Raw genomic sequence first — 17297 nt, forward strand, 5'->3', positions numbered from 1 at the left:
TGATGTGTGTAATGCTATAGCCTGTCTTACACATTACTGATACGTGTAATTATATAGTTAGGTTTTTCACATAAACATATGTAATCATATAGCCTAGGTCTTGCACATTATTGATGTGTGTAATAGCCCAAATGTTGTAGACTGTTGTTTGCATATATTTTCAGTATAAAACATAATGATGTGTTTTCGGTGTAAAACATAACCATGGGTTTTCAAGTATATAACATATCCATATGCTTTCAGTATAAAACATAACCATGGGTTTTCAATATCAAACATAAACATAGGTTTTCAATATCAAACATATCCATATGTTTTCAATATAAAACATAACCATAGGTTTTCAGTATAAAACATTACTATGGATTTTCAACATAAAACATAACCATGGATTTTCAGTACAAAACATATCCATGGGTTTTCAGTATTAAAATATAACCATGGAGTTTCAGTATAAAACATAACCATGGGGTTTCAGTATAAAACATAACCATTGGTTTTCACTATAAAACATATCCATAGGTTTTCAGTATAAAACATAACCATGGGTTTTCAATATCAAGCATAACCATAGGTTTTCAATATCAAACATAGCCATATGTTTTCAGTATAAAACATAACCATGGGTTTTCAGTATTAAACATAACCATGGGTTTTCAATATTAAACATATCTATATGTTTTCAGTATAAACCATAACCAAAGTTTTTTAGTATAAAACATAACCATGGGTTTTCAGTATAAAACATCTCCATTGGTTTTCAGTATTAAAACAACTATGGGTTTTCAGGATAAAAGATAACAATGGGTTTTCAGTATTAAAACATAACCATGGGTTTTCATTATAAAACATAACCATGGGTTTTCATTATAAAACACAACCATAGGTTTTCAATATCAAGGATAACAATGGGTTTTCAATATAAAACATATCCATGGGTTTTCGGTACTGGATTGTATGATTTTTCAATATAAAATGTAACATACTGTACTTGGTAAAAAGAACTGTTGGTGTCAAAGTCACACTTGAAAAGCGCATCTTTCACAAACAACTTCTCACAAACTGCAGTTCAGAATTTTATAAAATTTTAGAGATAGAATCCTGGTATGATGGCATTTCAGGTGTGTAGAAATGATGCCACCATTGCTGAAAATGATTATTGCTTCTTTTTCCAAGCCACTAAATAAAAGTTTACCAAACTTGACAGAAATTATCCTGTGGTGTGGTCCTTTCTTCAACTGATGCTAATTCACCATAGAATATTGGTGTCACCACTAAATATAGAAAGATTAGTTCCTTTCTTGAACTAATGCTAATTCAACATGACATATTGGTGTCATTACTAAATACAGGGGGCCCCCGAGTCGTCTAAAGTGCTCTTTGTTATGGATCACTGCCATATCACCTCTGTCTGCATAGATCTGAGTCTTGGATTTGGCCAATGTAGGTATGTGAGAAAGCTTGCCAGTATCTTCTTGTGGGTTGGTGGTTCTTTCCGGGGTTTTCCCGGTTTCTTCCTCCACCATTAATACTGGCCGCCATGTATAGCCTATCGTGTGCTGAAAAATGGCGTTAAACCCCACAACAACAACAACGGGTAAATACAGAAAGATGAGGTCCTTCCTTCAACTAATGCTAATTCACGATACAATATTGGTGTCATCACTAAATACAGAAAGATGTGGTTCTTTCTTCAACTGATGCTAATTCACCATAAAATATTGGTTTCATCACTAAATACAGAAAGATGTGCTCCTTTCTTCAACTAATGTTGATTCACCATAACATATTGGCTTGATGAATAATTAAAGAAAAACCTTTAAATGACATCTTCTCAAAAGCTGCTTAACTGAATATGTACAAATTTGATAGAACTCATCTGGACATAAGGAGCTTCCTGGCATGCATCCAGGCATATGGGGCTTCCTGGCATAGAATGCATCCAGGCATAAGGGGCTTCCTGGCTTAGAAAGCATCCAGGCATAAGGGGCTTCCTGGCATAGAAAGCATTCAGGCATAAGGGGCTTCCTGGCATATAAAGCATCCAGACATAAGGAGCTTCCTGGCATGCATCCAGGCATAAGGGGCTTCCTGGCATAGAAAACATCCAGACATAAGGAGCTTCCTGGCATAGAAAACATCCAGGCATATGGGGCTTCCTGGCATAGAATGCATCCAGGCATGAGGGGCTTCCTGGCATAGAAAGCATCCAGGCATAATGGGCTTCCTGGCATAGAAAACATCCAGGCATAAGGGGCTTCCTGGCATAGAAAACATCCAGGCATAAGGGGCTTCCTGGCATAGAAAACATCCAGGCATAAGGGGCTTCCTGGCATAGAAAACATCCAGGCATAAGGGGTATCCTGGCATAGCAAACATCCAGGCATAGGGAGATTCCTGGCATATAAAACATCCAGGCATAAGGGGCTTCCTGGCATAGAAAGCATCCAGGCATAATGGGCTTCCTGGCATAGAAAACATCCAGGCATAAGGGGCTTCCTGGCATAGAAAACATCCAGGCATAGGGAGCTTCCTGGCATAGAAAGCATCCAGGCATAAGGGGCTTCCTGACATAGAAAGCATCCAGGCATAAGGGGCTTCCTGGCATAGAAAACATCCAGGCATAGATAGCTTCCTGGCATAGAAAGCATCCAGGCATAAGGGGCTTCCTGGCATAGAAAGCATCCAGGCATAAGGGGCTTTCAAGTTCATTAAACTGATGCTGCTATACCTTAAAGCATGGCCAGCACTAAAACAAACAGGCAAATATTTTAACTTCTGAGTAGAAATATAACAGCTCACCAAGTAGTATATTTAGAAAGCCATTGTGTCATGAGCATCTCAAGTCTCAAATAAACCAAAAATGTATTAATTTCCTTGTACAATCAGAGATCCATCCATAATAAACACCCACAGGTCATCAATCTCATAACAAAGGATGCCTCCATTGTAAAGATGACATGAGTTTCTGCACTACTTCACTCCCAAAAATTTGTAAATTTGTTCACTTGCTCAGGCCAGATAAGATCTCAAATATCAATTGTCTTATTTCTGCACTACGCAGTGTATTAGTGACATAACATCACAGTTAATATGCTGAACATGCATCATGACTGAAAAGGTTGTGGGCTTGAATCATACTGTCATCAGGTAGAATCATACTGTCATCAGGTCGGCTGTGATGTCATGTTCACCATGGAGGCACAGTTTACTCCAGTGCCATGGCACTAATTAACCTACTGGTGTTGCTGTGCTATAAAACAACAAACCAAACCAAACCAAACCAGTCATTTATTTAATAATAAAACATTGTCCAGAAAATTAAATTGTAACTAACAAAAGTAAATATTTTGTACCCATTCGGCAGCATATACTTCCTTTGTAGGCTGTTGCAGTGGGTTAACTCCCCTTAGCTATTTAGTACTAAACAGTTTTCAGGTTTGACAGTTATTGAGGAATAAAGATATACTTTAATGTCTGAAAGCATCCATTATGGAAATCAAGTTACATGTACATTGCCATCAACAGGAGTACAATTCTAAACAATCCATATAATGGAGAAACCATATAAGATGAAACTTAATGGTTTTATTTATTTTTTGTTTCAGAGCATTTGACGTCAGCATCTTAGAGAACAAAGTAAAATGTCATATCCTAAACAAGCACAGCCTTCAGCTCCACCGATGCCACATGACGGCATTGCTGCTGCTGGTCAGCCAATAGCCATGCAGCCCATACCAGGTACATGTATATTGATATGTATATCAGCCAATAGCCATGCAGCTCATGCCAGTTACATGTATATTGACATTTATGTCAGCCAATAGCCATGCAGCCCATGCCAGTTACATGTATATTGACATTTATATCAGCCAATAGCCATGCAGCCCATGCCAGGTACATGTATATTGACATTTATATCAGCCAATAGCCATGCAGCCCATGCCAGGTATATGTATATTGACATTTATTACAGCCAGTAGCCATGCAGGCCATGCCTCATACATGTATATTGATTGTTATATCTGCCAGTAGCCATACAGTCCATGTCAGGTAATTGAGGGTATTGTTGGGATTACTTTTGTTTATAAACAACATCTTACATGTACATAGCTAATATTTGTCTATGATTGTAGATTATATACTAAGATTATTGTTATTTGTTGGTAAACATGTATACTTGGGTTTGAATTCAGGACATTGGTATTCCCCTTGGGAATTCCTTGTGTACCTGCAGTTTTACATGTTCTTTAATTGGGTCTTGAGTGGCTGAGTGGTCTAAAGCGCTCATTGTTATGGATCATTGCCATCTCACCTCTGTCTGCGTGGGTTCGAGTCTTGGCTTGGCCAGTGTGGGTATGTGGGAAAGCTTGCTGGTAGCTTCTCATGGGTCCGTGGTTCTTTCTGGGGTTTTCCCGGATTCTTCCTCCACCATTTATACTGGCTGCCATGTATAGCCTATCCTGTGCTGAAAAATGTCATTAAACCCTACAACAACAACATGTTCTTTAATAAATTTTTATTAAGAGACCTGAACTTGTTTACAACTTAAAATGTTATGGATTTGAATTTTATTGGAAAATGACCTACATCATGGTGATTGTGTCCTAGTTTTTATATGTATGGGTGAAGTAAATAGAAATTCTTCATTCCTGTCTTAACATCAGTCTTCAGATGAATCAGTTTTATTTGCATTCAGTTTTAATTTTAGAGGATTTATTTATTTGAATTATTCATCAGAATTATAAAGGTTCATTAGTACTTTCTGGTCTAAATAACTATTTTGGATTTATTGTGAATTCATTCAAGGACATTATGGATTATATCATTGTGACACATCAAGACTGTTAGCACATCAGCACTGTTCCAGGGTATTTTTACATCAGTACTTTCAAGGTGTTGGAATTCAGTTCAGAACACCGCTGGAATTCATTCAGAGTACTCTATAAATTTGGACATGATAGAACTTTTAGGACTATTAGGGATTTAATTCACGATACTGTAAGTACTTTTTAAATTTTCACTTTTTATTCTTGGGAAATAAAGTATTTGTTGAATTTTGCTTGGTTTTTGCTCTTTTCAGTCACTAACTTTATGACCATAGAGTCATAACACATCTTTTTATTTTTTTTAGTTGTAAAAGTATATATTTAATGTACTGTATTTCAGTATGAGATGATTTAATTATAGGGCAGTAAACTCCATTGACAGTATTATCATTAGAGGGAACTTTACTTTAGCTAGTGAGAGGGCCAGATTCTGTAGTCATGAATCAGTCTGTAAACAAAAATCTCAGTGTTTGCTGAAATTTAAATATTTTGCATTCAGTTTTAATTTTAGAGGATTTATTTATTTGAATTATTCATCAGAATTATAAAGGTTCATTAGTACTTTCTGGTCTAAATAACTATTTTGGATTTATTGTGAATTCATTCAAGGACATTATGGATTATATCATTGTGACACATCAAGACTGTTAGCACATCAGCATTGTTCCAGGGTATTTTTACATCAGTACATCTTCAATAACTTTGCTCTGAGTTAGGCTCGAAAGACAAAACTAATTTTGGTGTTATCTTATTCAAAGTAAATCTACTTATAATGTACTCATGTTTTTTTTTTTTTTTTGATTAACATTGTTGGAACTGTGCATTATTTCCCCCTGCTGCATTGTAGCATACTGCACAACACAGAACATATTCTTGAATAGCGAAAGACTCAAAGTATTTCTTTTGAATTTTTTGAGTTCAGGTTTTGTATTCAACATTTAGCCTCCTCATACATGCCAACCATTATGCTTTTGGCATAATCATCATGTTTTTTTCCAACCAAATTATGTCTTTTGCTAGATTGTTGATAGATTATGCTTTTTTCGTACAGTAAAAAATAAAATTAAAATAAAGCAATAAAACATTGTTTTTGTCATTCTTATTATCATCTTTTAATTTCACTCATATACAGTTGAGAATATTCTTAAAAAGGGGACTGCTGTGTATGAACAGCATAAGAGCACTTTCCTTATTTGCTATTTATAGCAACTGTATATGACCCATTTCCAAGAAAACAGACGGGTTTCTTTAAATTTGAACTTTAACTCACAGATTCATTTAATTGATAAGCTAGTTAGTTAATGAACCAGAATACTTTAAAATTGGTGCCAGATGTTAGGTGAAATGCTTTACAGTGTGAGTTGTGGATGTTGTATGATGGAAAATGTTAGAGCAGATGGATCTTTTCAAACCTCAAAACAAATCAGATCAGAAAAAACATTCCTTTCAAACTTAAAAAGAAGAATATGAGAATAATGTATTACAGCACTCTGAGCACCTGACTATGATAATTACAGTATTCCAGGTCACGATCATTCAGCAAAAGTTACACATGTAGACTAGTTCGAGTGAGTGCTGGATATAAATAATTTTTCAGTAAATTTTGTGTTTGTATTCTGATTCTAATCAATATGGATTCTGCCCTTTGTGACAAGAATTTTGACCAGCTGCAGAACCAGGTTAGTCGTAACAATGTATCTTATACATACTTGCTGTAAATTTTAATTCTGGCCTGTAATGTATTGATTACACTTTTTACGCCCAAATTATGCTTTTTTGCCACTTATAATAGCCATAATTACACTTATGCCGGGAGGTTGGGGGGTTGGCATGTTTGCCTCCTGTGAGTAGTTACATTATGTTACATATTAATGTAGGGAAATTTGTCAGAGTTGGTCTAACATCATGACCATGGGTCCTGGTGTCAGTAGTTACATCATGTTGTATATTAATGTATGTCAGTGTGTCAGAGTTGGTCTAACATCATGACCATGGGTCCTGGTGTTAGTAGTTACATCATGTTGTATATTAATGTATGGCAGTGTGTCAGAGTTGGTCTAACATCATGACCATGGGTCCTGGTGTCAGTAGTTACATCATGTTGTATATTAATGTATGGCAGTGTGTCAGAGTTGGTCTAACATCATTACCATGGGACCTGGTGTTAGTAGTTACATCATGTTGTATATTAATGTATGGCAGTGTGTCAGAGTTGGTCTAACATCATGACCATGGGTCCTGGTGTCAGTAGTTACATCATGTTGTATATTAATGTATGTCAGTGTGTCAGAGTTGGTCTAACATCATGACCATGGGTCCTGGTGTTAGTAGTTACATCATGTTGTATATTAATGTATGTCAGTGTGTCAGAGTTGGTCTGACATCATGACCATGGGTCCTGGTGTCCGTAGTTACATCATGTTGTATATTAATGTATGGCAGTGTGTCAGAGTTGGTCTAAGATCATGAGCGTGGGTCCTGGCATCAGTGTGTGCCTTACGTCAAAGTTGGTCTAAGCTGGTCTAACATGACCTGGTGTCAGTAGTTACATCATGTTACATGATAATATAAGGCATCATTACTGCACAGTCTGGTGTGAGTAGTATCATCATGTTACATAATGTAGGTCAGAGAGATTTGCATGATGATTACATGACCTAGTGCAAGTAGTCACATTGTGTTACATAGTAATGTAGAGGAGTGTGTTGGAGTTGGTCACACAAATGAGGAGGGGGCCTGTTATGAGTAGTTAAGTCAATTTACATAGTAATGTAGAGGAGTGTGTTGGAGTTGGTCACACAAATGAGGAGTGGGCCTGTTATGAGTAGTTAAGTCATTTTACATATTAATATAGGAGAGTGTGTTGGAGTTGGTTCCACAAATGAGGAGGGGGCCTGTTATGAGTAGTTACGTCATGTTACATATTGATGTAGGGTGTTGTGTCACATTTGATCCCAGATATGACTAGAGAGCAAGGGTTTATAAACTCCACTGGCCTGACTCTGGGACAAGCTCAAATTCGGCTTGGGCAAGCTCAGGTTTCCAAGGTACCTGCCTGTGGGCAAGTCCAAAAACTGTATTCGGATTGTGTTCTGCTAAATACTTCTGTTACATAATTTGCCACAATTTTTGTCATCTACATTGTATTTTATGTCATTTCCATCTGTAGTCAAAGTCAGTGATTTCAGAGTGACTAGATAATAATTGTTAATTCATGGATTAAACAAGAGTTCACAAATCCTTCAGTTGTGAATATAAATAAATCATTAAAAATTACAAACAGTCTTTCTTTCCTTGTTGAAGTACAGTAGTTCCCCACTTACTGTATACTACCATCCCTTCTGCACTGGGAAGTGGCCTTATAAGAGGGGTTGCATTTCCAGAGGGAATCTATATTTTTGTTTGAAGTATATATATATATATATATATATATATATATATGTGTGTGTGTGTGTGTGTGTGTGTGTATGTGTATATATATATATATATATACATGTATATATATATATATATATATGATTATGAAGTAGGTAAACTACATGTACCTTCAAAATATTTAATATCTTCATTTCAAAGTAACATTAATTATCAAAAGCTTCCTATTGTCTGAGGAATATACTTGTTTCAAGCCAACATACATTAATAGTTCTTAATTCATAAGCATGAAATATATATCAAGATTTTTTAGTATCATGTTGTCTACAACACAACCTTGAAAAAACTTAGTCATTTAAATCTTGGCATTCAGAATCATTATCTTTCTATTTACTCCATTTTCCCCTGTGCTGCCAGATAGTTTTATATGTTACGATATCGTTTATTTGACTCATATAATTTGTACTTTTTCTTATAAAGTAAGAATTTTCCATTTATGTGATGACATGTTAAACTTTTGTAATGACTTACTCCTATTTTATTAATTGTACTACAATTTAATCATGCAGACAAAACTTTTATAGAGTCGACAAAATGTCTTGTTTATAAAGGACATGATACATGTACTCTCACATAATTTGTCAGTCTTTGCCTGGTACCCTGTTTTATTCAAGGTTCATTTCTCTGGTGTGAATCCACAAAAGTTATATTTAGCAAATACTATCAAAGTTACAATCTCTGTTTGTAATTACCAAAGAGTTGAACTCGACAGCTGTGTGAGACCAAAAACCCTATCATGGTGGTGGGGTGTGTGTAATAAATATCTTATGCAGGCAAAAAAGGGAGTTTCTTTACAATATCCCAAATTTTATTTCATCTTATTTTTTTTACTCATGTTGGAATATTATCTTTAGGGCCATATTAGATTTCCCAAGGGCAGGTTAAATTTTTATTAAATTTGTTGTTGTTGTTGTTGTTGTAGGGTTTAACGCCATTTTCAGCACAAGATAGGCTATACATGGCGGCCAGTATAATTGGTGGAGGAAGAACCCTGGAAAACCCAGGGAAGAACCACCGACCCACGAGAAGCTACTGGCAGGCTTTCTCACGTACCAATGTTAGCCGAGGCTGGACTCGAACTCACGCAGACAGAGGTGAGATGGCAGTGATCCGTAACGGATTAAATTTGTAAATCCCTGCTGGGGGGCCTGCTGTGTGTAATTACATTTTATTACATATTAATGTAGGGCATTATGTTGGTGTTGGTCACACAGACCATGCTAAAATTTAAGAAAAAATATGCACCTCTGGCCGTAATTAAGTGACTTTAAGCTACAAAGACTTACAAAATACTGCTTTCATTGTGCTGAAATTTGGAAATTTTCCTTACTTAGTTTCAATAAAAAGTGTGTTTTCCTTTCAGTGTTTCAATAGGTAGTTTGTTTTACTTCCTGAGTTTTAGTAAGAAGTCTGTTTTCCTTTCTGAGTTTCAAAGATAAGTCAGGTTTCCTTTCTGAGTTTCAATAAGTAGTTTGTTTTCTTTTCTGAATTTCAGAGATAAATTTCTTTTCCTTTCTGAATTTAGTAAGAAGTCTGTAGAAGTTTGAACTTTGTGACCAGTAGAAAAAATAATATTATAGCAATTTAAGTTTATATGTAATAATGTATATGTGTCTTTAGCGTTTATTTCTCTATTTGCAAAAATTCATTATGTTAAATTGAAAACAACTGAAGTATTTTATTTGTTTTGGTATGTACTGGTTAGTTAGCAGAAGACCTTTTTTGGAGAGAAAAATAATAATAATAATAATAATAATTATTATTATTATTATTATCATTATTATTATTATTATTATTATTGAATTAATTGATTAACGAATGAATGAATAGGAGTGTATACTAAACAGAAGTTTGCACAAACAAAATTTATTTTCAAAAGTTCCTTAGTATGTTATGATTTAGCAGGAGGAAGATATTCTTGTTAATGCCAAGAGAACTTTGTACAAATTCATATAATGCCAAGAGAACTTTGTACAAATATATATATAGTGTCAAGAGAACATTGTACAAATTCATATAATGTCAAGAGAACTTTGTACAAATTCTTATAATGCCTAGAGAACTTTGTACAAATTCATATAATGTCAAGAGAACTTTGTACAAATTCATATAATGTCAAGAGAACTTTATCCAAATTCATATAATGCCAAGAGAACTTTGTACAAATTCATATAATGTCAAGAGAACTTTGTACAAATTCATATAATGTCAAGAGAACTTTGTACAGATTCATATAATGTCAAGAGAACTTTATGCAAATTCATACAATGCTAAGAGAACTTTGTACAAATTCATATAATGCAAAGAGAATTCCTGTTCATGTTGGCATATTCATATTCTAGGAGGCTCCCCTGCACCAGGTGGAGGGTGGATGGGTGCCCACCAACAGATTCAAAGTAATTGCCCACCAGGACTGGAGTATCTCTGCCAAGTGGACCAGCTTATGGTTAAACAAAAAGTTGAGGGTTTTGAAGGTATGCATACAATATTTGTACTTGTGTTCGTATTTGTACAGTGGTACCTTAATACACTGCACATCAAAATCAGAATTTTGTAAGGCCAGTATGGTATTGTATCCCATTATATGATGTATATAGTACATGCATTTGCGAATTTTGAATTGCTGCTCAAATCGGGGATTTTAGACTATGGGGCAAGGGATTAAGTGTATTGGATGGCCACTAAGCCTGTTGGATATCCTTACAGTCTAGTGGAATTCCATCACAGATTTCTGTTTGCATTTGTCACAGAATCTTGCAAGAATCTTTTAAAATTTTTACCATGATGTAGCAGAAGATGAATGTACCATATATCATTTATGTGGACTTTTAATGTCTGAATGTTTCCATGGAAAGTTTATAATACAGGTTGCTGAAGGTTGCAGGTTTGAACCCCAGCCAAGTCATACCAAAGACTTATAAAAATGGTACTAGCAGCTGTCTCGCTTGGTGCTCAGCATTAAGAGTTTAGTGTTAGGACTGGTCGACCTGGTGTCAGTATAATGTGAGTGGGTGGGACATCATGCTACATGTCTGCTGCATGAAAACCCAGTGATTGACATCACTATAAACTGCCACACTGCAGACATCATAGTGATATGACTGAAATTATTAAAGCTACATTAAAAATCCAAATCACACAACCCGAACCCCACTCTCAGACATATATGGATTCTGCAGAGGCTTTTGTAAGGTATTTTTCAAGCCAAACATGGTCGTATTAAAGTGAAAGGGCAATGGTAATGATGCAATTTGGAATCATGGTGCCCTTGCCAATGATACAGTTGAGTTATCCAAATTAATGGTAATGATGCAATTTGGAATCATGGTGTCCTTGCCAGTGATACAGTTGAGTTATCCAAATTAATGGTAATGATGCAATTTAGAATCATGGTGCCCTTGCCAATGATACAGTTGAGTTATCCAAATTAATGGTACTGATGCAATTTGGAATCATGGTGCCCTTGCCAATGATACAGTTGAGTTATCCAAATTAATGGTACTGATGCAGTTTGGAATCATGGTGCCCTTGCCAATGATACAGTTGAGTTATCCAAATTAATGGTACTGATGCAATTTGGAATCATGGTGCTCTTGCCAATGATACAGTTGAGTTATCCAAATTAATGATACTGATGCAATTTGGAATCATGGTGTTCTTGCCAATGATACAGTTGAGTTATCCAAATTAATGGTAATGATGCAATTTGGAATCATGGTGCCCTTGCCAATGATACAGTTGAGTTATCCAAATTAATGATACTGATGCAATTTGGAATCATGGTGCTCTTGCCAATGATACAGTTGAGTTATCCAAATTAATGGTAATGATGCAATTTGGAATCATGGTGCCCTTGCCAATGATACAGTTGAGTTGTCCAAATTAATGGTAATGATGCAATTTGGAATCATGGTGCCCTTGCCAATGATACAGTTGTGTTATCCAAATTAATGGTAATGATGCAATTTGGAATCATGGTGTCCTTGCCAGTGATACAGTTGAGTTATCCAAATTAATGGTAATGATGCAATTTAGAATCATGGTGCCCTTGCCAATGATACAGTTGAGTTATCCAAATTAATGGTACTGATGCAATTTGGAATCATGGTACCCTTGCCAATGATACAGTTGAGTTATCCAAATTAATGGTACTGATGCAGTTTGGAATCATGGTGCCCTTGCCAATGATACAGTTGAGTTATCCAAATTAATGGTACTGATGCAATTTGGAATCATGGTGATCTTGCCAATGATACAGTTGAGTTATCCAAATTAATGATACTGATGCAGTTTGGAATCATGGTGCTCTTGCCAATGATACAGTTGAGTTATCCAAATTAATGGTAATGATGCAATTTGGAATCATGGTGCCCTTGCCAATGATACAGTTGAGTTATCCAAATTAATGGTAATGATGCAATTTGGAATCATGGTGCTCTTGCCAATGATACAGTTGAGTTATCCAAATTAATGGTACTGATGCAGTTTGGAGTCATGGTGCCCTTGCCAATGATACAGTTGAGTTATCCAAATTAATGATACTGATGCAATTTGGAATCATGGTGCTCTTGCCAATGATACAGTTGAGTTATCCAAATTAATGGTAATGATGCAATTTGGAATCATGGTGCCCTTGCCAATGATACAGTTGAGTTATCCAAATTAATGGTAATGATGCAATTTGGAGTCATGGTGCCCTTGCGAATGATACAGTTGAGTTGTCCAAATTAATGGTAATGATGCAATTTGGAATCATGGTGCCCTTGCCAATGATACAGTTGAGTTGTCCAAATTAATGGTAATGATGCAATTTGGAATCATGGTGCCCTTGCCAATGATACAGTTGAGTTATCCAAATTAATGGTACTGATGCAATTTGGAATCATGGTGCCCTTGCCAATGATACAGTTGAGTTGTCCAAATTAATGGTAATGATGCAATTTGGAATCATGGTGCCCTTGCCAATGATACAGTTGAGTTATCCAAATTAATGGTAATGATGCAATTTGGAATCATGGTGCCCTTGCCAATGATACAGATGAGTTATCCAAATTAATGGTAATGATGCAATTTGGAATCATGGTGCCCTTGCCAATGATACAGTTGAGTTATCCAAATTAATGGTACTGATGCAATTTGGAATCATGGTGCCCTTGCCAATGATACAGTTGAGTTGTCCAAATGTATATTTTGGATGCCATCGGTAAGTCTTTCAGTGGACATAGAAGCATGTTTGACATCATTTATGAAATCTGGTGGAATATCTATCTCATTTCTTGCAGTGAGCAAAGACTTGCACCAAAGTACCATTTGAGCAGAATTATCATGGCTATTAAGAACCTAACCATGTGTTGCTACACTGCAGCACACGTTTATAGCATTTCAGCTCATAAACTATCAGAACAACCAGCTGAAAAGTCAGATTTATTCACAAAACTGGCATGGAGATCTCATGGAGGTTAAACAGTCACCTAGAACCTTTCAAAAACATGTTGCTTAACTAAGACAACAATCAAGTCACGTGTCAAAATACTTGGACTGAGACAAAAATGTTGAAACTGACTTGTAGATTTCCCAGCATTCATTAGTACCCAATTTACTCTCATTCATCTTGACTTGATTATGCAGTCTTTAGTGAATATATACTTCAAATCACATGTAGGAGGAGAGACTGGTGATCCTGAGTGTAAATCTATCGCCTTGTTCCTATCTGATAAGTTTCTCTTGTTTGAGGCTGCGAGTGGCCATATAAGGTTAAATTGACTGCCTGAAGAAAATTTGTAGTTGTTGCAATTGAGCAGCAGAAATAAAAATATTGTCATGTTGCTAAGTTTAGGTTGGTCTTAGTGAAAACCAGCTTCTGAAAATAAAAAGTGCAATAAAAAAACAATGATTGGCTCACACTGAGGCCTTCTTTGAAAAGTTAACTGGAAGTGTCCCCATGTGGCTAATCCATACACAGCTTAATAAGCTCAATGCAACAAAATGAAAGCACACCATTGTAACATTAAAGTTGTCAGCATCTGAGGTGATGCAAATGCAAAAGAGCAGTGGAACATTTACATTTCTTACAGTGATTCCAGCCTTTTGTTGGTGGCTGCAGCTTCTAGGGCTGGAAAATAGCTGCATTGGGGGTGTAGGGACTGCATTTGGGATGAAAAGGTGGTTGGTGGACATATAACAAGTCGTAGACAAATAAATAATGGAAAAGGTGTTCAATTAATTTGTTGGAGACAAAAGTTCTCTAGTGGAAACTGTCTGAAATTGTAGCCTCTCCATTGACCAGTTTTGATTTACTCACAATGATTAAATCTGTCAAGCATTTCTGAGGTGTCTTTATTTTGATTTACTCACAATGATTAAATCTGTCAAGCATGTCTGCGGTGTCTTTATACAGAATTAACTTGCTTATGACCTGATTATGCAATTACCTATTGCTCATGGAAGGGCTGTCAGCATTTCTTGTCTCTTAGTAGTTGGTATTGTGTGCTACATGTAGAAAATCTTCGCAAATCTTGCACTAAAATATGGGAAATAAATAGTAGCTTTGACCCAACCTTTGCTTTGGTTTGACAAAAATTTGAACTTGCCTTTCTTTTAGTTATTTTGATACACTATGAAAGATTTCTATTACTAATGGGCATGGGAAAGGCTTATTGCAAATTTCAGATTGGTCCATTATGGTTTTCTCCATCATTCCATCAGAAAAGTGAGTAAAGGGTAAGAGTGGGCTTGGAGTGTTCTTCCCATCCTTAATTGCCTTGTTACAAAATGACCAATTTGTGTTAATGTGCCATTAAGGACCAAATCAAAATCAGACCAGGCTCCAGCTACAGTCATCTTACATGTAATTTGTATTTCAAATTCCTGTGTGCAAGCAAACATTTTGTTTGAATTTGACATGGAAGATTTGTTTTTGGTATTGTTAATATTAAATATTCCAGTTACTATGTACACTTGCTTGTAAGTCGAGTCCAGCTGCATACTGTATACTTGTATGTCAAGTCCAACTGCATACTGTATACTTGTAAGTCCAACTGCATACTGTATGCAAGTCAAGTCCAACTGCATACTGTATACTTGTATGTCAAGTCCAGCTGCATACTTTATACTTGTAAGTCAAGTCCAACTGCATACTGTATACTTAGAAGTCAAGTCCAACTGCATACTGTAGCTTGTAAGTCAAGTCCAACTGCATACTGTATACTTGTAAGTCCAACTGCATACTGTATGCAAGTCAAGTCCAGCTGCATACTTTATACTTGTAAGTCAAGTCCAACTGCATACTGTATACTTAGAAGTCAAGTCCAACTGCATACTGTAGCTTGTAAGTCAAGTCCAACTGCATACTGTATGCTTGTAAGTCAAGTCCAACTGCATACTGTATACTTGTATGTCAAGTCCAACTGCATACTGTATACTTGTATGTCAAGTCCAACTGCATGCTGTATACTTGTAAGTCAAGTCCAACTGTATACTCTATACTTGTATGTCAAGTCCAACTGCATACTGTATGCTTGTATGTCAAGTCTAACTGCATACTGTATGCTTGTATGTCAAGTCCAACTGCATACTGTATGCTTGTATGTCAAGTCCAACTGCATACTGTATGCTTGTATGTCAAGTCCAACTGCATACAGTATTGATTCAAACCACTAGATCTGGGTCTACGTCTATTTGTTAGGAGTAGTCAGTAGTACAAAGACCCTGATCTTCCGGCACATTATGCAATGGCATAAAATGATCTGTGTTGTCTGCAGTTGGACCTCATCTTACAAACATGTAAATATGATATTCTTCCAGATTTTTATATATATTATTTTATTGAACATACATTTTCAGGATGACCCGTGGCGCCCCTTCCCTACGCCAATCGGGTGGGACTTATAACCCGTAAACTGTCAGCTTCCGTGTTGTTTCCTCACTCAATAGCGAGACTGGAGTGTCCTCTCCAGGGCGCAAGCCTGGGCGTGGAGTATGGAGATCCTGGGCTGCCCAGACGTCAGGATCCCCCTCTCGTCCTTGCTGGTGGGGTCCAAAGGAATGCTGAGCATGACATTTGGCACCAGTTTGGATGCAGGAGCTGCCGGAAGGAGGTCGTAGTCGACCCCCAGCCGCCTTAGGGGCTCCACTCCTGATTTTCTGTCTGGGTTTACTCCCATAGCCTTTCCTTCTCCCGAAGATATCCACAAGGCAGTGGAGCCATAATCCAATGGATGGGACTTGGTTGGTTTTGAATCAGAGTTTCCTTCTCCTAGATGAACTGCCTGACAAGGCTAACGAGCTTCATCTGCCCGGGTTTGGGGTCAGAGTTTCCCTTCTCTTAGACTGGTTGCCTGCCAAGGCTAATGAGCCCAGTCTGCCCACCCAGTTATACCGCCGGGTACTCGGTCGTGCCACACAGCAGGCTCTGTTAAAAACAGGGGGCACCACATGAATGTAGTGCTGTGGACACAATAGTGTAGGAGAGGCCATATGCAAGTAACCTCCTGCCCCGCAGAGCGAGACAGTGGTCCTGCGGCGATCACTACACCTGGGAAGGAGAGGCTATGAGAGACGCTTCACTTTCCTTTGGCAAGCGGGACGTCAGGCCCAGGCCATGCACCCCCTGGCAAGACCGTGTTCCACACAGCGAGATCCTGCAGTGTGCAAGTACCCCCAGCATGTACTCCCTGCTAATTAAACGCTGCCTTCGATGGCTGGGTCACGTCCGACGCATGGAGGATGGAAGGCTGCCAAAGGACATCTTATATGGACAGCTGGCCACTGGCATGAGAAGAGTCGGACGCCCCTCACTCTGTTTCAAAGATGTATGCAAGAGGGACATGAAGGCATGCAACATTTCACCCGATGGCTGGGAAGAGCTGGCTGAGGACCGAGGGACCTTGAGACTGATGGTAAACAATGGCATATCAGTCGCTGATGCGAGGAGAGGCCAGTTGGCGGCAGAGAAACGTAAGAGAAAGAAGAACGCAACAACAACCACAGTAACGCAGACTTCCCAGTATGTCTGCACCAACTGCAGTAGGGACT

At 37.3% G+C, this 17297-nt stretch overlaps 1 protein-coding gene across 1 annotated transcript in view; it reads left to right on the plus strand.

Annotated features, from left to right (window-relative positions):
• The window catches only part of LOC149800369 (phospholipid scramblase 1-like), a 57719-nt gene that overhangs the window by 6379 nt on the left and 34043 nt on the right, over positions 1–17297 (plus strand). Inside the window, exons 2-3 of the mRNA XM_089960019.1 lie at positions 3609–3741; positions 10607–10738. Coding sequence (XP_089816145.1) covers positions 3645–3741; positions 10607–10738 — 229 coding nt within the window. The 5' untranslated portion in view covers positions 3609–3644. The remainder of the gene's footprint in view (positions 1–3608; positions 3742–10606; positions 10739–17297) is intronic.

Source organism: Sinohyriopsis cumingii, chromosome 5 (genome assembly GCF_028554795.1).
Source record: "Sinohyriopsis cumingii isolate HCF-2022 chromosome 5, ASM2855479v2, whole genome shotgun sequence".
NCBI lineage: Eukaryota > Metazoa > Mollusca > Bivalvia > Unionida > Unionidae > Sinohyriopsis > Sinohyriopsis cumingii.